The sequence below is a fragment of the Typopeltis vanoorti genome, chromosome 5 (assembly GCF_054136105.1).
Source record: "Typopeltis vanoorti isolate ZY-2024b chromosome 5, IOZ_Tvanoo_1.0, whole genome shotgun sequence".
Taxonomy (NCBI): Eukaryota; Metazoa; Arthropoda; class Arachnida; order Uropygi; family Thelyphonidae; genus Typopeltis; species Typopeltis vanoorti.
This window is the reverse complement of record NC_143553.1, coordinates 95,978,059-96,002,422: the sequence shown is the minus strand read 5'-3', so window position 1 is coordinate 96,002,422 and position 24,364 is coordinate 95,978,059. Positions and strand designations below refer to the sequence as shown.

Sequence of the window (24,364 nt, the reverse complement as noted above, 5' to 3'; positions counted from 1 at the left end):
TTTAAGATATGGTTTTCTAATATACTTTAGAGATTAATGGAATTTTTAACAAAGGAGGGAGAATTATTGTCAGTGGGAAGTTAGTAATTTAGCCAAATGTTTAGCAAGTTTGTATGTGCAACTATTTATACTATTCATAATAAGGCAAATGGGTGTACCTTGTTTGTGAATTTTAGGTACTCCATATGTTCTGGGAGTTTTAATATGAAAAAGGCTTGAGTTTACTAACTGTTTCTTTTGGCCAGGAAGTGACTTTCTTCAATAATTTGTAAACTTTATTCATTTGAGAGTTAGTAGGATCACAGCCTATGATTTGGCACATAGACTGAATCTTGTAAAAGTATGTGCATTTTGCTTTCATATTCATTAAATTCATCGCCACACTTGCATTACCTGTGTCTGCTTTAGTTATTTACAGTATAGATCTTTAAAGCAATGATTTCCTTTTTTGGGCATATTGTTTTTGGGAGGCTTGGACTGAATTAAGATGTTGTCCACATCCAAATGAATGTTATAGTTGTTCAATGGAAGCCATTATTTTTGCTTTTGGAACTTGCCTGCCAGCAAAGTTATGTCCTTGACTTAATGCACTGGCAGCGTCATCTGTCAGGGCTACCGATAATAAACTGACAATGACGCAATCTTGTTGTAATAGTTTAATTGCAGTCATTGTGTAGCACTATGATGTTGGAGGTTTTCAAATTTTTTCTGGTGTCAGTTTTTACGTCAGAGATGCTGACAAGGATAGCCCACAGTTTTGAATTTAAAATATCACACAGTTCATCGCATAGAGCATTGATAGTTGTATTCATTTTTGAGAGCTCCTCACAAGTAGTACTAATCTGTTCATGGAATAGTGCTAAACTCAAACTCTCCTATTTGTAAATATGCTGGGCTTTGGCTGAGTGAAACTCGCTTTTAATTCTGACACTGTTTGGTATTATATTAGTGTCTCAGCACCTCTTTATAAAGGCTAATCTGTGTAGTTGCTGTGCCAATTTTAACTTCAACTTGCCGAACTGTCATGCTTATGATATTGTCTCTATGAAGAATTCTCAAACAAGTAGAGGCTTATTTGTTAGTAGTACATGTTAATTTATTTTAATGATATTGATTATAACACAGAATGATAAGAAAATAATTGATATTTATTAACTTATTGCTGATATTTTGCTGGTACAGAATATTTTGCTAGTGCAGAGTACAAGAACAGTTTGTCACAGTACACAAAATAACAACAACAAATTGATATAACAGTGAGACTAGCTAAAAAAATTGTAATGGACAACACAAGGAACTAAAACCCAAAACGTTTTAGTTTAATCCTTTAACTCAAGTGTAATCAAACAAAGTTTGAGCTTGAAGTATCTTACAACTAGGTTTACTTGTATATGGAGGCTGATAACTTCACATATTGCAAAGCAGCACATTTCCTTTTGGATATGGATATCAAAAGCAGCTGGAGTGGATGACAGACAACTAGAAACCCTCAAATATGGAGGCACAGAAGTTTTACATGGGCAGAATTGCACATGTATTGCTCTGCATTATGTGAAGAGCTACTACCCAGGCTGGTTTCGACCTTTATTGAGGTCTCAGTATGGGATACTGAAGCAACTGATATGAAGGCCACAACCTTTTTATATACAAGTGGCCCAGTTGTTAGATACATCATGTGCATATTTTATTTGTTTACACATGGGTTAAAAGAGTATAAGGTGCTTCCATGGAGTCAAAAGCCTCATCATAGCATTATTATTATTATTATTATATAAGGTATTTTAGAATATAATTTCTTGCAAGTATAATTCACTTTGTAACCAACTGGAAAAACTTTCTACAACTATCTCTGATCCAGAGTATTTCAGTAATAAGATGATGCATCTTTTTTGCTAGTTGTATACATATAATATATGACTTTTTCATTAATTAAACTGAAGCAACTGATATGAAGTCCACAACCTTTTTATATACCTTGGTATCTTTTTTGGGTCTGGCTCCCACTGATAATTTCTCAATAAATGGTTGCAACCAGGTTGAGTAGGGCACTTCATAATATGCATAGCAATATTCACATCCCCAAACAAATGTGTTGCATTGTGGGATACTAAAGCACTTGATGTGAATTCAACTGCCTCTTCATGTGCAAACTTTGTTTGCTTACACTTGGGTTAAGGGATTAAGCAAGAATATAATTTCTTCGCAAATATAATATCCCAGAGGGTTAGACCAGAGTGAGACATGTTCAGAGGCAGTAGCAAAGAAAAAGATAGTTTTTGTTATTTTTTATTATTTTTACTTTAAAGTATACAACATAAAGTATAATCTGTGAGGAACTTGTATTTAAAAACATAATATTTTAGTATTGCTGTAGTAGTTCTTTGTGCAGTATTTGAATAATAGTGGCAGCTACAGTTCAGTTTGCTAATGGCTTATCACCAAGTCCTCCCCATTTAAGGACTACATTTTACACAGCATACAATGGAATTTTGTGGTATGCACTGCTTTTAGCATGTATGCATCCTAACAATTAGATATATGGCAGGTGAGAGATTGAGGAATGCATATATATATATATGGAAAATGTAGAAAATGGGAAGGAAATTTTGATTTGGAAATTAGTACAGGTATCCTTTGCTTAACGCGGCGAAATTAATTGCGGCAAGAGTTTGGATTAACCCTGCAGAGCTTGCAGCTGATCTGACAGATACATGCAAAATGTTTAATATAAATATTCTTACACAATTCAGTGTATAGCTTGGAGGTCACGAGTAGCTGTGCATTCATATGTTAAGAGTGATATTCCACACTGTTTTTTGCTGTCAGTTTGGTTTAACACATGTTATGTAAAGGTTTGTGATATTTCACAGTAAATTGTATCTGAGAGATATACCCTGACCTCCTGATGTTTAGTTGGTTTTTTTATTCTTTGTTCAATAATTTCTAGATTGTAACTGAAAATAAATACCCATCATGTATTACTGAAATAGAGAGCCAAAGGCTTATTTATCTAATTTACCTTATTTATTAATTATCATACATCTCCTGTAGGAGATGTGCTTTACATTATAGAAAATACTAAGGAAAGTGATCTGGGACTTACTCCACCTTTACTACGAGTTGCCCATAAGGTTGCTCATGCTTGCATCCGCTGAAACTTTTAGTTTCTATATATTCGGCACGAAACTCTTGTAGTATCTATATTCGGCTATGAAATAACGTTGGGTTCAATATCCACTTAATTTGTACCATCATGTATTATATTTGCAGTGTTTTTTCTTTGTTTTATTGCTTGTTTGCCGAGGTTTGGAGGGTCATTTTGCTTGTTATCATAGAATTTATGACGATTAGAAAAAACTAAGATTGTTCAAATGACTCTTGATAACTTCTTTTGATAAAAAAAAAAATTGCAGTAAATAATGTAGGTACAAGTATTTATTAAACATTTACTTTGCATTCATTTTTTATCTTTCCTAAAAGAGTACCATATAAAATTAATTATTAATACAGTAATCAATCATGGATGAATTGTAATTTTTACCATTAGATTTGATTAACATGGTTTTCATATACGCAGTAACATAGAGGGATTAATTAACCCGCGTTAATCGAGCGATACCTGTATAATGGACCTCAGCAGTGTTACATCAGAAACGGGAGAGTACCAACCGAGAGAGAGAAATGAGCAGCGTAATTGAGAGAAAAGATAACAAGCAGAATGTAAATGAAAAAATAAAAGTAGGGAGTATGGTAAGTTTTAATCATTGCAAAGTTTTCGAAGATGGTTTTATTTGGGAGGATGAATGGCATGCAGGTGAGTAGGTAACTTGGAGAGAGAGAGAGAGAGAGAGAGAGAGAGAGGTGTGCTGAAAAAGGAAGTGGAATATCTTGATATTCCACTTGGAATAAGCATGAAAGTAGAGATTAAGTGACTGGAAATGACGAATGCAAAGCAAATCAGAGTGGGAATGAGAAAGAGTTATGGGAATTGATAGAAGAGGAGAGAATAGGAGGACTAGTAAAAGAGAGTGCATGACAGGACAGGTAAGTAGGGGAACAAAGAAAGAAAGTGTTAGAGGGAGAGAGAGAGAGAGAGATGTTCCCCTAGAATTCCTCAAGTATTCCCATGGAATGCCTTAGGTATATTTGCGTAGAGGAACAATAGAAAGTGTGGCTATGGCAATTAAGCAAGATGAGATGATTGTGATGGTGGGCATGAATGACTTGAGAGACAGTGTGAATTGGGTGGCAAGAGATCTGAGGTTCATGCTTGAGGTTTTACGGAAGAAGACTGAGAGAGGGAAGTTTGTGTGTGTGTGTGTGTGTGTATTGCCTAGCTATGATAATGCAAAGCTCCAGAGAAGAGTATCAATAATGAATAGTGTAATAGCCAGAACGTATCAAAAAAGAGGCTTGAAGGAAATTTAAGGACAAAAAGGTACTGTATGCTCTCGAGAGACAGCTTGTGTTTGAATGAGGAAGGATGTAGGCATCTGGAGAGAATGCTGTTCTCTGAATGAGTCAGTGTGTCAATGCAGGGAAACTAGAATTATCAGAGTGGATGGTAGCAGGGGTGACTTCTTCTGGGAATAGGTGCTTGGAAGAAAGGGGGGGGGGGAATACATTGGGTAATGGTGCATAGATGGGTAGATGGAGTTGAAGAAGCAACTGGAGTGCGCTTGGAAATTCTGAAAGACATGGTCAGTTGCGGATCTGAATGGAGAATGTTATGTTCATGGGATCACCAGGAGTCAAAAACAACTCGATGGAACATAACAACAATGCTGCATCCAGTGAAGTCTGGAGGGGATAATGATAGGTATAGAAACAGTGAAAATGCCTTGATTGTTTATAATGCCAGGAATAAAGGAGATGAATTTGTGCCATTGATAGCATCAGTTCAAAGATTATTAGGATCTCTGATGATGGAAAATGATATGCAGGCAGGAATAGAAGTAGCAGGATACAACTTTTTTTGGCAGGGTAAAAAGCAGTGACATTTGCATGCCCATTTTGGTTGCGTGTACTATTGTGGCTTATGCAACCTGTGCTACAAAATTCACATTTGGTTGACCGTATGATTGCATTTTATCGATGTATGAAAGTTTTAAGAGTGTATAGCACTTCAGTGCTCATCTTAATTGGTCTAATGTGATTAATTATAGGATAACTTTCAATACTTTATCAATTAATTGTAATCAAATTTGTGCAGAGTGTGGGAACAATGTGTTTGTTTTAACCCGTTAACATACAAAGACGCCTGTGACACGTATTTTGTTTATTGCACCAAAATTGATTTTGACGTATCGCAGGCGTTGCGAAGTTCGCATCAATTTCAAATGAATTTAGGGTGTTAGGCAGTGAATAATATATGCATATAAACTTTATTCACTAGTTAGTTTGTAGTGCAATTTATTATCGTCCCTAATATGTCTGCAAATATTTATAATATGTTAGGCGAAAGTGATATTGAAAGCAGAGAGGACAGTTTGGATAAAAACAGCGAGACAAATTTATATCATCAAAGTGTTGGCATTTTTGATTTGTCAAGTGATAATAGTGATAGTAACAGTGGAAGTTCGGTTCAAGGCAATGTTCGTAAACATTTGAGACTGATATCGTCTAGTAGCGATGATTCCGATGTAACAGAAAATGAATGGAATTGGCAAGAAAAGGAAAATATTCCTATTATAAAACTATTTACGGAAATTCCCGGAATCAATGCAATTGCTTTGCTAAGATTTGGTGCAAATCCGACTCCTCTTTCTGTTTTGAAACAAATACTTGATTTCTTTGACATGATAGTTACAGAAACTAATAGATACGGCTCAAGCAATAAATGAGGAAATTACTAAAAAGATTGAAGAATGATATCCAATAACAAGTGACGAATTGCAGGCATATTTTGCATTATTTATAATGATGTCACAGGTAAAAAAATCTAATATAGACATGTATTGGTCAAAGAGGGCTGTGGTCAAGACACCCATATATTCAAAAATTATGCCTCGTGAACGCTTCTTGGCTATATCTCATTTTCTCCATTTCGTGGATAATGAAACAATAAAGAAAGACGACAAAGTATGTAAAGTGCGAAATATAGTCGACTACCTGAATAATAAGTTTCAGCAATTATATACACCAGATAAAAATGTAGTAATTGACGAATCCCTTGTGAAATATAGAGGTCGACTAAATTATGTACAGTTTATTGCTAGCAAACGAGCACTATTTGGGATAAAATTTTACAAGCTATGTGAATCAGACTGGATATTGTTCTAAGTTCAAAATTTATACAGGAAAGGATAAAATTCTGGGAAGCGATACACCTGCATCTCAAAATGTTGTAATGGAGTTGGCCGAACCTATTTTAGGAAAAGGATATACGTTATTCTTAGATAATTGGTATTTGTCACCAGAATTATTTTATTTCTTGAGAAAAAGTAGTACAAATGTTGTGGGGACAGTTAGAACAAATCGCAAGAATATGCCTAAGAAATTGACGACATATGAAATAAAAAAAGGTGAATCAAAACTTGTCGAGAAATTTTGTCATTATGTTGGCACGATAAGAAGGATGTTTACTTGATAAGCACAAAGCATTCAAAAGAAGAAATGATAGATACAGGAAAAGTAAGGAGAAGTAAGAGAGGCGATGAAGAAAAAGTAATAAAACCTAAATGTGTTCTTGAATACAATTGCGGAATGGGCGGTGTCGATAGGCAAGACCAACTACTTGCTTGATTTTCAATTATGCGAAAATGCGTCAAAGGTTACAAGAAAATATTTTTCTATTTGATGGATATTGCTATTTACAATGCTTAGGTTTTATATTCCAAACTACCTAATACATCAAAACTAACAATAGTCAATTTCTGTTTGAACGTAGCAGAAGATATGTTGTCAAATATATCTTTACCTAATTATAGTACCCATGGACGTCCATCGCAAAAGGACTGCCCAATTAGACTGCAGGCAAAAAATTGGGCACATTTCCCTGAACATATACCTCCCCACTGATAAAAAGCAACATCCAGCAAAGAGATGCCATGTATGTGCCAAGCATAATGTAAGAAGTGAGACTACATGGCAATGTAAAAAATGTTTGATACCATTACATTTACCTAAGTGCTTCGAAAAGTATCATACCTTGCAAAATTATTAATATTCTTTATAATCAGGTAACAATTAATGAAATAAATTACATGAATTAAATAAATAGTAGTTTTATCTGTTCCAACTTTAAAAATAATTTATAAGTCAAAGGGTTAAGATATTGTATATTAGAAAACAATAATGAAGGAAAATGCTATATTTGATTGGTATATTTGAATTACTCAAAGGTGTAAAATTTGGAAGAGGAGGACGACGCTTACCTCCTTTGACTACAATACTGTTTCCAATTATAAATGTGGGCAAAAAAAGTTATAAATTTATTGAAATTGTATATTAAAAACTTGTCTATATTATATATAAAAATTTGCCTACACATCAATTCACACTCATGAATGCAAAACAGATGAAACTCAGAAAACAAAAACAGCAACTCATGACATGTGACAACATTCAATTGGATTGGTTGACACAATAACCAATCATAACCTCTAGGTGTTATTGTCTCAGAGCTCACCAGCCTCGAATTCTGAGCAGTTTAAAACTACTAGAATGTTATGAATTTGACCTGCTGCGCCATCTATAAATCTTTTCAAAGAGCTTAAAGGGGTATGTATTTTGAATGCATACCTGGACTATTAACACGAATGTGATGCAATGTTTACGCATTGAAAAGTGTCCTCTTCATGAAGCATTGGTATGTTGCATTTAATTTTAGGAATTATGTGAGGTCTGGAAACAATTAGGGGAGTCTTTAACAATAAATGCAAAAATATAATATTGGTGATATTGCTATTCAGTGGATGAGCACTGCACACCTAGTACACCCAGAATATTCACCCCTGATAGGAAGGGAAAATGCAGTAGTGAAGTACTGATGATTTATGTCCTCTCAGAGTGGAGGATTTGGAGGGATAGTTGCACTAATGGTTTTGAAAACATATGGTGTGAGGTAGAGGTGGACAGGATATTTAGTGGGGTGTGGCTACAAGCTAGGGAGCATAGAGGGTGAGAGAAAAAGATGCTTAGGCAGTTGAGCTTGGCAAGAGCAAGAAGAATGATTCTTATTGGAGATTTTACTACAGTAGTATAAACTGGGAAGAGGAAACTGATGTATTAGTAAGGGAATGGAATTTCTGGAATTCTTGAGGGACAAATGTCTTAGGCAACATGTAGTCGAAGGAGCACAAGGTTAAAGAGTTTTAGATTTGGACATAGCATCAGAACAGCTGATTATAATTGAGTTGGCATATCTGCCCTCACGTTGGAGAGAGAGTGACCACATTATTTTAACTTGAAAGATGAATAGACATGCAGGAGTATCAAGGAGAAAGGAATGTATGTAGAATTATAAGACAGGTTATTGTAATAGTCTTACATATCAACTTGGAGCAGTTCCATGGAAGGAGGAATTGGAAGGGAAAGATATCATTAGTGCTTGAGAACTTGTGAAGGGATATTTATTAGTGGCAATAGCAAGCTATATACCATGAGTGAAAAAGATAACACAATTTGATGTAAAATGGATGACAAACAATATCAAACAGGAACTGCAAGTAAAAAAGAGATATCAGCCCAGAAGGGCCACCCGGTAAGCTGATATTTAAGAGTGACTAATATGGTTGGTCTTCTTCTTCTTGAGTATTCTGCAATTGAGCAGGTTCTTCTCTTAGTAGCAAAAATGTTTCTTCCACTCTCTTCTGTTCTGAGCCTTCTCTTTCAAGGTTGTGTACCTGTCTCTATTCAGCATATCATCTAGCATTGTTTTCCTTACTCTTCCTCTGGATCTTTTTCTGTCTATTTTAACTTCGATGACATCTCTGATGATTCCATTCCATCTCAGAATATGTGAGTTTCCCTTTCTTCTTTTTATCCTCCTTAACAGACTTCTTTCTTCTTCTACTCTTTTTAAGACCTCTTCATTAGTTATTTTATCTGTCCATTTGATTTTTTTCCATCCTCCAAATCAACATCTCAAAGCTTTCTAAAATCTTAATTTCTTCTTTCTTTAATGCATAGAGGGCAACACATAACATTTTATTAGTCTTTTCTTTAGGTTTCTATCCATTTTACTTCTGAATAAATTCCATTTTCTATTAAAGGCATTTCTTCCCATCGCTATTCTTGCTTTTATGTCACTTTTACATTTTCCATCACTGCTAATAGCACTTCCTAGATATTTAAATGTCTTTACTTGATTTTGAAAAAGCTTTTGACTTTGTCAAATGGGATAAGATGGTGGAAGTAATGGAAAAGATTAGTATAGATTGGAAAGACAGAAGGCTAATTGGAATATGAGAAGAGATTGATTGGCCTTAAGATTCAAAGAAAATCCTAAGGAATTTTTTCACTACATGGCCAGTAGGGGAAGAATGGAAGAATAACATTGTTGGATAAAAATGGGAATAGTGTGACTGATGAAAAGGATATAGTGGAGTTGCTCAATGAACACTTTATTGGGGTATTTCATCCTGGAGAAGTAGATTTTAATACTAGAGGGATAGGTTTAGAAGTGCAGGAGGTGAGTGTGTTTCAAATACTGAGTACTCTGGATGTCAATAAAGAAGTGGGACCAGATGAAATTTTGCCACAGGTTTAGAGAGACTGTGCTAAAGAACTGACAATGCAACTCAATTGACCTTGCTTTTCAATGAAAGTCTGGCCATGGGAAAGATACCCAAGGAGTGAAACAAAGATAAGATAATGCCATTGCATAAGGGTGGTAGCAGACTAGAAGTGTCAAACTATAGACAAGTTTGTATTTCATCAGTAGTTAAGATTATGGAGAAATTAGTGAGGGATCATTTACAGCATTGGGCAGATGAGGGTACTGTTATCTGTGAGAGTCAGCTTGAATTTGTTAAGGCATGCTCTTTTTTAAGTAATATGATTGCCTTTTATAATAAAGTGATGAGCGGTTGATGAGGAAAAGGCATCTTCTATCATTTTGGGGGGATTTTACAAAAGCATTTGGCAGGGTACCACACAATAAGCTGATTTAAGCTGCAGCACATGGGTTTAGATGTTAGGTTAGTCAACTGGATTCCGAATTGGCTATCTGATAGGTATCAGAGAGTTGTATATAGGGGGAGCAGTATCGAGGAGGCAGAAGATTTCAAGTGGGGTCCTACAGGGCTCAGTTTTCAGACCTGTATTGTTTAATCTTTATATCAATGACGTGAATTAATTATAGGGAATATTCAGTTTTTTGCAGATGATGTGAAGCTGGGAAGGGTTATTAGTGCAGATGTGTTATCCTCTGCAAGAAAATTTGAATAAACTGGACAGATGGTCTAATGAATGGGATGTCAGTTTAATGCAGCTAAATGTTAAGTCTTGAAGTTTGTAATACATCGATGGGAGACTGCATACTTTGTTAGAGGAAGTTGAAGGAGGCAAGTGATGATCAGGGTATTGATTGATAGAAACCTGAAATTCAGGGAACATATTGCAAAGGTTGTGAAATGAACCCAGACAATTGCTGCAATACTGAGAAGGACACTGACCTGGAGAAATAAGAGTTGTCATTCCATTGTATAAAGTCCTGATCAGACCACACTTCGATTATTTCTTAAATTTGGTCCCCAGGATTTGAAGGGGATAAATTAATAGAGGAGAGAGTGCCGAGGCAGATAACAGAGATGGTATCAGGACTGTACAGTGTTAGTTATGAAGAGTGGCCGAGGGAATGTGAACTGCAGAGGTTTGTAGATAGAAGAAGCAGAGGTGATGCGATTTAAACTGAGGTACAGTAGTTACAGGGTTGACACTGGGGAGTTCTTTTGTTTGGTGGAATAGGTGGAAGGAGTGAGGACAAGAGACAAACCTGGAAGTTACAAAAGGAAGTTGTGAGCAAGAGGGTGAGGAGTAGTTTCTTTGTACCATGAAATGGTTGAACCATGGAATGCATTGCCTAATAGAGTAGTGAGAGTACGAACAGTCAATGAGTTTAGGGAAGGGTATAATAGACTTTGTGTTTTCTAGGATGCACCTCCCACGATGAGTCTTTTGACTCCATGGATGCCTGAATCATAATAATAATAATTTATTTTGTAACCAAGTGAAAAAACTTTCTAGTGTTTCAAAGTAATTACTCCATATCTGTAGAATTATCTTTAATTACTGTCACCACGCTCTTTCGTCTATTTCTGACATTTTTGATACTCTCAGTATTTAGGGGTCAAAATGATCTTGAACAAAAATACAATGTTCTTTCCAGAATGATTCAAAAAGAAGTTGTTTTTTTTTCCTAATTCCACGAATTAGTAATAATGGATTGATAGAATGTTTTTGTTATCATGAATTTTTTTAACTATCTGGATTGGGAGACAATTTGCTTGTGTTCTCTGAATGTATATTTCCAGGTTAGAGCAAAACATTTCACTCCTAGAAAGTAATGCTCCATCTGTAACACACACACAGGTCGACAAATATGCAAAACCTTACTTGCTACACAACTAATTTATTGCCTAAGATCATCTGGTATTTTATGTTATCCCAATAAGGTTAATCATTTTATAATCACTTTTATGATTAACCTTTTTTTCAGTGAAGCATAACGCTATTAGCAATTTAACATCACACAGCTCGTGCTATTTTGAATAATTCAATTGTTTGGATTCTATCTTGTAAAAAAATGTTGTTCAGGCTACTGATAATACTTTGTTAGTTTCAAACTGAAATATTTGACAGTATATTTAATAAATAATACTTCTTGTGTTTACATATAGATAATTCATGATACTATGGCACAAGTTTCCCTCAAAACTAGAATTAATTATTTGGGTTTTATTATTAAGTAAAATATATTCTTTCTAAATAAAATAAAATAAAATTATATTCTAAAAATTTATTGAAATATAAAATGGAAATAAAAGTTTTACTTGTAGAGAAAAGATATAAGCTGTGTATGTGGGTGGGTGGGTGTGTTGCCATGGATTTTTTTTAAATACAACTTATATGACTAGTATTGTATAGAGCTAAATAGTTTTCCACCATTACAGATGCTATGGAATCAAGTACTGCTCTTACACAGAAGAAAAAAAAAAAAGTTCACTCCAAGAAAATATAGTTTGTAAAATGTTTTTAAACCTCTGATTTTAGTCAAACTTCTTATTAAAATCCTTCTCATTAAAAGGTACTTGCATAACTACATATGTAATATATGTATACATATATACATATACATATATAACATTGAAATCCTCTAAACTGTTGTTTACAGTGTTTGTGTAAACAAGTTTAGGGGATTTTAATAGGTTGTCAGGAATATATGACTCATTGTTTACAGTTTTTAATCTTCATTGTCCAGTTGTTCAGGGAGCATCTAACTGTAAATATGGGTAGATGAAAAAATCATTAGTGTAAACTTTTACATGGAGTCTGTCTAAATAAGTTTAGATGATTTTAATAGGCAGATAGGAATGCATAATTCATTGTTGTTTACAATGTTTTAATCTTAATCGTTCAGTTGTTCAGGGAACACTAAGTGCAAGCATGGGTAGATGAATGAAGTCATTACTGCTTGAATTATTTTAATTTGATGAGACTTATTCAAAATCAAAATGCAAGCAACTGAACTCAATGTTCAGCTAGTTAGAAGCCATGCAGGAAACCTGTGCATGAAATGGACCATCTCATGCATTTTCTACTGAGAAAAAGCAAAAGATTTGTATTGAAATATCTCGGACTCAAATCATACAGTTTTTATGCATTTTAGACTCTACTCGATCCATATGTGAGGCATTAAAATGCCTATCATTAATTCTCATAATATTGTCAATTATTTAACAATGCAGCCACAAAAGTATGAGAAAATATAAAAACATCTATAACTAAAAACTGTTAATACTGGAAATTGACTGTGCCACCAGACAAGAAAGCAGCATATTACGAATAAACCTCCAGGATGTTGAATCAAATTCTGTAATAATTAAGACATTGGCATGGTACAGAATGAAACTGACAGAAGAAAATTTGGACAACATTTTAATTTATAGATTATTATTATTCTAAGATCCCATGGAGTCACAGACTCATCTAGGAGGTTCCTTTTGTCATACACACAACTCATCATACCATGCATTAAACATATGCAAAATTTCTGCAGACAACACACTCTTAGGCAATGCATTCCAGTCATTCACAACTCTCCATGCAAAAAATCTTCTTCTCACTGCCTTGCTCACACTTCCCTTATACAACTTCCAGGGATGACCTCTTGTTCTCCCCCAATCTTCCACCATATTATGAAAAACCTCTTCAATATTAATTCTCTAACAACCCCTTACCAACTTGTATGTCTCTATCATATCACCCCTCTTCCTCTTATCCACTAGGCTGTGCATATTGTATCATCTCAACTTTTCTTCATATTCAACATTCCAGAGATCAGAAACTATTTTGGTCATCGGTGACCAAATCCGTGCACAGTAGTCTATATGTAGCCTAATCAGAACCTTATACAATGAACCAGAATCTCCTTCTACAAGTCAGTGTCCTCTACATCATTGCCAGAATTCGTTGTATTGTCCTCACAATTTTGGCAGTACAGCCTCTAAATTTTAGATCCCTATCCACCATAATCCTAAGATCTCATATTTCCTCCACCAAGAGTAAATTCTATATCCCATCTTTGTTTTCCAAATTTTAAAACCTTATATTTTGCAACATTGAACTGGCATCCCAACTCCTGTATCTATTCACTCAGTCTGTTCAAGTCTTATTGTAAGGCCACAACATCTGCTCTACTCCTCATAGTTCATCCTAACTTTGCATCATCTGCAAACAACTGTATATCACCATTCAAATCTTCTTCAATGTCATTAACATACAAGTTAAACAGCAATGACCCTAAAACAGACCCCTGCAGTACACCACTAGTTACTTCCCTACACACAACTTGTTGATATCTATCAGACAGTCAATCTCCAATCCAATGCACAAGGCAAATATCCAACTCCACCTATTCTAGTTTGACTATCAACTTATCATGCAGTAATCTATCAAATGCCTTCACAAAGTCTGAGTATGTTACTGTGTATCCATCGTTCACTTCCAATGCTGCTGTCACCTTTAATAGTAAGTAGATCACTAAAGCATAACCTCCCTTTAGCAATTCTGTGCTGTCCATCAAAGATAATATCATTGTTGTCAACCCAATTCTGGATCCTGTTTCTCACCAGCCTTTCCAACACTTTAACCACAACACCTGACACAGATTGGGCTATAATTTGATGTTTGAATTCTGTCACCTTCTTTATGAAGCAGTACAATCTTGTCTTCCTTCCACTCCTTTGGGACTTGACTCAGTGTAAGACTCATATTAAACAAATATGTCAAGGCAGATGTCAAACTCCCTGGTGCATTTCTTCAAAATATGCTGTGATATATCAAGTCCCAGCATTATTAGTATCAAGTTTGCTTAATTCCCCACATACCTCTTTCTCACTCCAAGTCAATTTCTCCTCCTCATCATTCACTGCTCTCAAACTCTCCATGATGTCACATGCACAAGGTGAAAGACCTTTATGAACTGCTCATTAAGAAGGTGACAGAATTCAAACATCAAATTATAATTGTTGCAGTTTTCCTTATACGATTTTCTCCTGTCAGTGCCATCTTACCATAATCACTGTTTTCCTGGCTACATATCGAAGGAACCCCTCCCCACTTCCCAGAATTTTTTTGGCTTCATTAGCTAACTACTACTTATGAGCTAGTAAGTGTAACTTTTGTCACACTTCCCAGCTGAGTCACTCTCCTTGCCTGTTCTTTGTATTCCTCATGGAATTGATTATTACCACTTCTCTTATGTTGCCTCAATAATGCTTTTTTTGCTCTGTATTGCATGCTTAATCTCTTCATTCATCCATTCACACCTACCTTATTTAACCTTCTGACCTTTTTAATACATTTAGACATTGCTTCTACTACATAGTTCTTGAATATCACCCAAGCAGCATTGACCTCCTTTTCATAACTCCTCGTTCCATGCTACAGCTGCAAAATGTCTCCCAAGCTTCTCATAATCACCAGCCTTGTAGTTCCACATATCTTTTCCTCATGGAAGTCCTCACATGATTGGCAACAACCAAGTAATCACTTCATGGGCACTCACCAACTGGAGGGAGATTTGATACCTCATTTATAATAACATCCTCTGATGAGATGATCAAATCTAAGATCCTCAATTCTTGTGTATCTTCTATTACATATTGCCTGAGGTAGTTGTCCTCCCTCAAAAAGCCAAACTTGTTTTCTTTACTCCAGTTGCTATCTCTTCATCCCAATTGATATTGCTGTAATTACCATCATCCTTTTCTTATTTGCTGGGCTAACTTGCTTATGTATTTCTTTGTCACTAGCCTCCACATTACCAGGTATAGAGAAATATACAATGAAGTATTTCTTTCTATTCACCTCTGTCTCACACCATACTGCCTCAAAACCACTACCACTATTTTCTCTTGAGCCAGCCTGGTTGGCCGAGTGGTTAGCATATCCGCTCTCCAGCCAAAAGGCTGCAGGTTCGAATCCCGCCGTAGGTATAGGTGTTTGTGATTGTCTGTGAAAATAATAGTGGTGATGGTGGACATTAGATGCCATTGATGTAGATGAGGCGGTTTGTGGATGAGGTTGAGTGGTGGAGACGAAGAGTTGTAGAGTAGGTGTCCTCCCTCGATGAGTCTTAGGACTCCCTGGAGGTGTCAAATAATAATAATAATAATAATAATAATGATTTCTACCTTGTATGGACATACTCTTTTTCTGTCATCAACAGCACTCCATCTCCCTTTTTACTCATTCTATCTTCACAAAATATATCATACCCTTCCATCTCTATTTCTGTCAGGACGTCATCCTCATCCAACCATGTCTCACCTATTCCAACAATTTTTGGGTGAACAAACTCAATCAGTGCAACCATTTCATTTCCCTTGTTTCTGATACTTGTAGCATTTGTATATTAACATTACAGCTCATTCATGTTACATCTCAGTAGATTAAGCTCAATAGTAGATTAAATAATGATGAATTATCAGTATTAGGCAAAATATTTAAATTTACAGTAGTGCTTTTTTTTTTCTTTTTCTGTGCCAGCAGTAGTTAAAGCAATTTTAATAGTGGAAAACTATTCAGATCTCTACGATATCAGTCATAATAATTTGTATTTAAAATACGTGACACACACACACTGCTTATATCTATCTACTCTGTTAATCAAACTTTTATTTCCATTTTTCTCTTTCACTAAATTTAATATCGCTATTCTTTTCCCAAGTAACAACAAATAAAGAAATACTATTTTTGCATCATATTTTCTTTCACCATCATAATTCTTAAATGAATCCCGAATTGACAATGAATATAATAAATAAATATTCAAATCCCTTTTATACACCTGTGTCCTGAATCAACATGTTCTGACCACTGTGAATAGTATGACACCATCACATATTGAGTTGGAAGTTTGCAGTCCTTCATTTTTAATGTGTATTTAGTGTAGCAAATGTAGTTAATAATTATAAGCTAAAGATTAATCTCTGAAGACTGAAATGCTTTAGAAAACAAAGGGCAGAGAACAAAATATTTTTATGAGCAGCTACAATATCAATATAAATTTTGAAATAATCAAAACTTAACATTAATTATGAATTGTATTTAGATTAAAAATTAAGCATACTTCAAAAATAAGCTAAAAAGCATGAAAATTTTAGTCATTTGTAGGGAAGAATGGGATCCATTTTTGGTTTAAAGGATGTGTCAGATTATCAGGTGGCGATCACAGGAATTTCCTATGTTATTATCGACATATGTGCAAAAAATAATCACAATAATGTTTGTATATGACAGTTTAATTTATTTATTTTACTCCAACCCATCCATTAAAATGAGATGAGATGCTTTAGATGAGTTCTTGAGTTTTCATGAGATCCATTACTCTTTTGCTTTTTTGTTGGAAGTTTTTCCACTTTGTTATACTATAAATTAAAGATGCCAAGAAATTATATTCTTAGTTTAATCCTTTATCCAAGTGTAAGCAAACAAAGTTTGCACCTGAAGTAATTTCAAGACTGGGTAATTTGTATATTGAAACTAATGATGTGAAGTCATTAGCTTCTATATGTGAGTTGCCCAGTCTTAAAGTTACTTTAGGTGTAAACTTTGTTTGCTTACACTTGGATAAAGGATTAAACCAAGAATATAATTTACTCTTTTGATTTTTATCCTCCTTTACAATGCAAGTTTATTATTATTTATTTTATTATTATTATCATCATCATTTTTTTTCTTTTTTTTGTTGGCATGGTAGTTATGCAACTGAGTTCAGAAAAAAGTTTTCAGAGTGAAATTATATGCAAAATTGTTCAAGAAAATTTTATTTTAGCTTTCATATAATATATTATTGTGTTGCTCTCTGTTGTTGGATACTAGACATTGCTGGTTCTAGCTCTGGAGGGTACTGATATAGGAAAACGCATTGCAGCACAGGCTCTCTCAAGAATTGGGATTACCATCAATCCAGAAGTTGCCTTTCCTGGACAAAGAGTAGGCATTTATTTATTTATTTATTTATTGTCTTGATCTTGTATTATTCCCATGTATTCTTTTCCAGTATCCTGAAACCTAGGTTACAAATATACTCAATTTAAATATGTTTGAAGCTATTAGCATTTTATAAATGGCCTAACCACTGATTAATAGACATACCTTGCTACTCAGAGACCAAATTTTCAAAATATTGATTATACTGATAAATTCTTCTTAAACCTTCTCTGTATTGGAGATATAGAAATTTACAGTGGCTGCATTGCATAATAAAGAATACTTGGTCAGAGGATTGAATTCCAGATGATTGGAGCAGAGCTCTCATAGCATCCATCTATTTAAAAAAAAAAAAAAAAAGGAAAAAACTGAATCTGAGAATTACAGAGGTATTTCCCTACTGAGTACTGTTCCTGGTAAGATTTGTGCAAGTATATTTGAGAAATGGCTAAGAAAAAATGTGGAAGTGGAAGCTTAGTGAAGAATAAGCTGGATTCAGGCCAGATAGAGGTTGTCACTATCAGATTTTCATTTTAAGATAAATAATTGAGAAATCTTCAGAATATAACAAGGATTTGTATTTAAGTTTTCATGTTAGAGGTTTAATGGAATATTATCAGCATGGAGAAAGGATTAAAACTAATTTTAATACTTCCAATATTTTGTCTCCGTCACAGAGACATCTTCGAGGATTACAAAAAAACTTTTTGTAACAACACACACAAATATAATACAATAGTGAGTGAAACTAAAGTCCCATCTAGGTGGTGTGCCCTTTGCAGGTGGCCTAGGATGTATAGAGGGATCTCTGATAATGTTTCCCAAATTTTGGGAAGTTTAATGCAACCGTATTTGTTTAAATTTGGTTGATTCCTAAGTGCAGATGCAGATTCAAAGAATAGTCTTTCTTTTTTTGAATTTACTATGGTGGAGCATGGTGTTTTTTTCCCAGGAGATCCTATGGGTTGTATCCAGGTCCGGCTGGTGGCGTGTGCAATATACACAGGCAGTGCAGAAGAAAAGGTGCTTAAAAGATCTCAAAAAATATGAGATAAGAATTTAAATGAACAACAAATGGTACAGAATGGTACATATAATTATGAATGTACATCGTCTTCCGTTCAGGCCCCTTCAGATCTTCCCGGAAACGAACAAATAAATTCTGAAATTGTATCCTGGACCCGATTATGTCACTGTAAATTTTGATTAAAATTTACGAAAATATACCTAAAATAGTTCTTTTTTTATTTTTTGATGTATCATAAATCAACTTATGATTAATTGTTGAGTTCCGTGTAAAAAAAAATTGTATAAGCAGGACTAATCTGTAGGTAATGTTATACTGTAAAGCAGTTTTCATTTGTTTTTCATTTTCTGTTCATTTTATTCACACTTTATTAAAAAAAAAACTTTTTTGGAAATTCGCTGAACATTAATTGCACACACAAGAAAAATACTAGGCGTCGGTGCTGGTTGTATCCAAAACATAGTCTGCAAGGCCAGATTGACCATAATCGTAATTGCAGATGTATGACTTGTGTTCTTCTAACCGGATAGTTGCTGATCTGCCTGTCTGTCCAAAGTAAGCCAATTTACATGCACAAGGTACTCTATATATTCCATGCACTGAGAGAGGAGGGAGCTGGTCTTTGGTGGAACGGACAAGGGTAGCAAGTTTATGGTGGGGCTTAAAAGCTGTATGGAGGTTGTACTTTTTTAATGATCTGACTATTTTTTCTGATGTACCACGGATGTAAGGTATGGTGATGGCATTTCTGAAGAGATGGTCGTGGAATGGGGAAGGACTTCATTATTTTTTTAATTCTGTCACTGTAGTCTTTTGGAAAGGAAGTGTTTTCTATGTGTTTGGTTGAAAGGGCAGTTTCACTGGAACTCTTACCAATACGCTAGCGGATACGTTAAAAATATATCTCTCAAAAATATTGAGAGAGGAAAAAAATCTAAACATTAAAACACTAACATATTAACATTTGAAGGCATTCTATGTTTCTCTTCATTGTCGGGCGTTCACATGCATTCAAGGTCTCGTGCATGCTAAAGTTGGATAGTAGCGCACTGGCAGTCTGAGAGATTATAGCTGAGGTTAGCATTGAAATGTACTAGATTGAGGATGATTTCTTTAGATTTAGTTTAATCCTTTATCCAAGTGTAAGCAAACAAAGTTTGCTCCTGAAGTATCTTCAGGACTGAGGCAACTCATGATAAAGGTGGACCAAGCTGTCATTACTACTTGTAATGACAGCTTCGTATCTTCCATAATGCAAAGCACATCTCCTTGCGGACATGTATAATGCTATGCATTAAGGGAAGGAGACCACTACCCAGACCGGTTTCGACCTTTATTGAGGTCTCTTCATTGGGAGCCAGATCCAGAGGTGGTGGTGATACTAAGGTGGAAGCAATGGAGAAGTCATATTTGCCTATACGAGTTGCCAAAAGGTGTCTCATCTCACCTTATTATTAAATTACTCTAGATTTAGAGAAAGATGTTGAAGTTTTTTTCTTTTTCTCCTGAAGTATCTTCAGGACTGAGGCAACTCGTGGTATAATGTCCTTGCGGACATTATACATGTCTGCAAGGAGATGTGCTTTGCATTATGGGAGATACTAAGACAAGTAGTGATGAGATCTTGGTCCACCTTTACCACGAGTTGCCTCAGTCCTTAAGATACTTCAGGAGCAAACTTTGTTTGCTTACACTTCGATTAAGGATTAAACTAAATTTATTATATTGTAACCAAGTGGAAAAAAGAAGAAAAAAAAAATTCCAACATCTTTCTCTAAAGCTAGAGTAATTTAATAATAAGGTGAGACACCTTTTGGCAACTGTTATGGTTAAATATGACTTCTCCATTGCTTCCACCTTAGTATTATTACCAGCTCTGGGTCTGGCTCCCGCTGATGAGACCTTAATAAAGGTTGAAACCGGTCTGGGTAGTGGCCCTTCCCTTAATGCATAGCATTATACATGCCCACAAGGAGATGTGCTTTGCATTATGGGAGATATTAAGACAAGTAGTGATGAGGGCTTGGTCCAACTTTACCACGAGTTGTCTCAGTCCTGAAGATACTTCAGGAGCAAACTTTGTTTGCTTACACTTGGATAAAGGGATTAAACTAAATTTATTATATTCTAACCAAGTGGGGGAAAAAAAACTTCCATTTCTTTAGATTCTACAATTCTTTTCTGCAGTTCATCATAGCATCAAAAGATATTTTACGATTTGTCCCACATGACTTGATGTATTATAGAGTTAGTGTCAGCAGAATTCAGGATGTGGTTTGACAGAGCGCTTGCTCTAGTTCTGCCATATGTGAAGTCTCTTTTATATTCCAATCCTGAAATTACTTCATGTGCAAACTTTGTTTGCTTACACTTGGATAAATGGATTAAGCCAACAATATAATTTCTTTGCATCTTTAATTTATAGTATAACAAAGCAGAAAACCTTCCAACATCTCTCTAATCCAGAGCTGTCATGAAAGGTTTACTTATGCTGGGATCTGCCGAAACTTTTAAAGTTTCTATATTAGGCATGAAACTCTTGTAGTTTCTCTATTCGGCTTTGAAATAATATTGGATTCAATATCCACTTAATTTGAATAATTTTGCATCGCCAAAGTGAAGCCTTTTGGCTCTCTTTTTCGGTAATTCTTGGTGCCTTTTATGATGTGACACCTTTCTTGGCAACTCGTGTGGTAAAGTATAAGTTCTGCATCACTTCAACTTGAATATTTACATCTGGGTCTGGCTCCCACTGACGAGACTTCAACAAAGGTTGAAACCAGTCAGGGTAGTGACTCCCCCCCCCCATAACATATAACATCATACGTGTCCTCTAGGAGATGTTTTACATTATGGGAAATACTAAGGATAGTGATCAGATCTTACTCCACCTTTACTATGAGTTGCCCCTGTCATGAAAAGTTTGCTTATGCTTGGATCTGCCGAAACTTTTATAGTTTCTGTATTCGGCATGAAACTCTTGTAGTTTCTGTATTCGGCTTTGAAATAATGTTGGATTCAATATCCACTTAATTTGAATAATTTTGCATCGCCGAAATGAAGCCTTTTGGCTACTCATATATAGAAATATGACTTCTGCATTACATCAACCCTGAAAGCTACAGACCCATAAGCCTATTATCCAGCCTCGGAAAGGTAACAGAGAAAGTGATCCTCTCAAGATTCCAAGCAGAAACAGATAAGTTAGGAATTTTGCCTAACGAACAGTTCGGCTTCCTTAGGGCCCATAGTATAGCCCAACAAGTGCACTGGCTGGTAGAAATCATTACTAAAGGTTTCAACTGGAAACTCAATACAGCTGCCATCTTCATCGACGCAGAGAAGGCGTTTGATAAAGTATGGCATCAAGGTCTTCTCTACAAACTGATAAAATTTAATTTTCCAGTCAGGCTAATAAAGGTAATACATTCTTACCTGAAAGACAGATACATGCAGGTCAGGGTAGGCGAAACGGTTTCGACCAGACGCAGGATCTCGGCAGGCGTACCTCAAGGATCTCTTCTGGCACTTCTACTGTTTTCAATCTATGTAGCATATATCCCTCTGAACCCAAGAACAACATTCACTGCATTATATGCAGATGATACTGCACTGATGGCAAGATCACTGAGCCCAAAACTGCCAACTAAAAGACTACAAAATAGCATACACACTTTAGAAAAGTGGATGCCAGACTGGAGGATCCAAGTTAACCCCCAGAAAAGCTCAGCCATACTGTTTACTAGAAAGAAAATCCATACCATGGAGGATATTTATTTATTGGGAGTAAAGATTCCATGGCAGACTGAAGTTAAATATCTTGGAGTGATTCTTGATAGTAAACTCCTATTCAACAAACATATTAGTTGCATTACCTCAAAGACATCCACCGTCTTAGCACAGCTCTACCGTATGATCAACAGACAAATTAAACTGGACATGCAAACAAAATTAACAATTTACAAGATGGTAATTAGACCGGTTATCACTTACGCATCCCCAGCTTTGAGTCACACCGCAAATTCAAACATTCTAAAACTTCAGAGATTACAGAATAAGTGCCTGAGGATGATTCTGGATGCCCCTTGTTTCATAAGAAATACCCAGATCCATAGAGAAGTTAATATCCCTTATATCTCTTCCTTTCTCATAAATCTAGCTGAGAAGTTCTTTACCAAGACAAGTAACCATCCAAACCCGTTAATCAAGGAAGCCTCGGAATATAATGAAGAAGAAATCAACAAATATAAAAGACCAAAATCTATTTTAAGTTCAGCTGAACACAACTAACTTCACTGCCCTCAATGGGCGAGCATATAGCTCACAAACACTCCATCCAAAGTTCTTCCATTACAAGACAAAGGGGAATATGAAAAGCAATTTTGCTTTACCCATCTAGCCAGAAATGTTAATGTAAATGTTCTTGGTATCACTTCTGATTCTGGCTCCCACTATTTATTTATTGTATGGCATATACACATGGTTAAAAGGAAATAGAATAAAATGCATATGATTGTAGATAAGATACAATATATAAAATTATAAATAAGAAGTAAAACATAAGCAAGCAGATAAAATACAGGTATTAAATATATGACAAGCATCAAGCAAGAATTTAGTCATAATATTTTTACATTTAAATTTTTAATCCAATTGATCACCTCTGGGGATAGGTCAAAAATGTCCTTTAGTTCACCTAGATATGCCGTTAGCTCACATTCCTGAACTACATGATGAATGGTTTGAGTCTTGGCTCCATAAGGGCAGTGGGGGATTCGGTATCTTTCCTCATTTTGATAGTAAGTCTCCGCATACACCATAACCTGTACGGATCCTGTTAGCAGTCTTCCATATATTTCTGGGCAGGTCAAATCCAGATGGTTTTTGAAGAATACTTATGTAGCTATGGACTTCAGGTGATACTGCTTGAGTCCACAATGCATCCCACTTATTCATCAAACTGGCATTCTGACTGAGAAGATTACAGGCGGTTTTAATGACAGGTCTTCTGAATTTTAATCCAGCAGATAAAGCATCTGGAATAAACTCGTGTATTGGGGGATTTTGATTATTTAGGATTCGCAGGCGTAGACTTCTGTGGCTAATTGGTTCAAAAGATATATTTCAATGATTACACCACATTTTTTATTATTCAGTTATACAAAATACTGAAATAATAGTTCCCAACAAGTTTCGTAAATCGTAGGATTTACATCTTCAGGGGGTAAATAGTATAACTTAAAGTTTAAACAAGAGAATTGATAACTACAAATCATAACCCAACCAAATGCAATAAAAATCAAGGTTTAATTCTCCATCAAGTGTGGTCAGCTCTAATTTAAAAAAAAAAAAAAAAAATCTACCTCAATCTGAGCTCGGACTGTATGAACAAGAACATGTGACATCGTCCAATATTGTTCAATGTCAATAACGTTTTATATCTGCATTCTGTTATTTGAGTTTATGAATAGCCAGACGGTTATGATTTGTATTTATTAATTCTATTGTTTAAACTTTAAGTTATACTATTTACCCCCTGAAGATGTAAATCCTACGATTCGTGAAACTTGTCAGGAACTATTATTTCAGTATTTTGTATAACTGAATAATAAAAAATGTGGTGTAATCACCGAAATATATATTTAGGATTCTTTTATATTCACAAAGCAGAGCTTC

At 35.2% G+C, this 24,364-nt stretch overlaps 1 protein-coding gene across 2 annotated transcripts in view; it reads left to right on the top strand.

The window, feature by feature from the left end:
* The window catches only part of unc-45 (unc-45 myosin chaperone), a 368,157-nt gene that overhangs the window by 289,791 nt on the left and 54,002 nt on the right, over positions 1-24,364 (top strand). For both annotated transcript variants that reach the window (XM_090393271.1, XM_090393270.1), the window contains exon 17: positions 17,551-17,664. In XM_090393271.1, the coding sequence (XP_090249397.1) occupies positions 17,551-17,664 (114 nt within the window). The remainder of the gene's footprint in view (positions 1-17,550; positions 17,665-24,364) is intronic.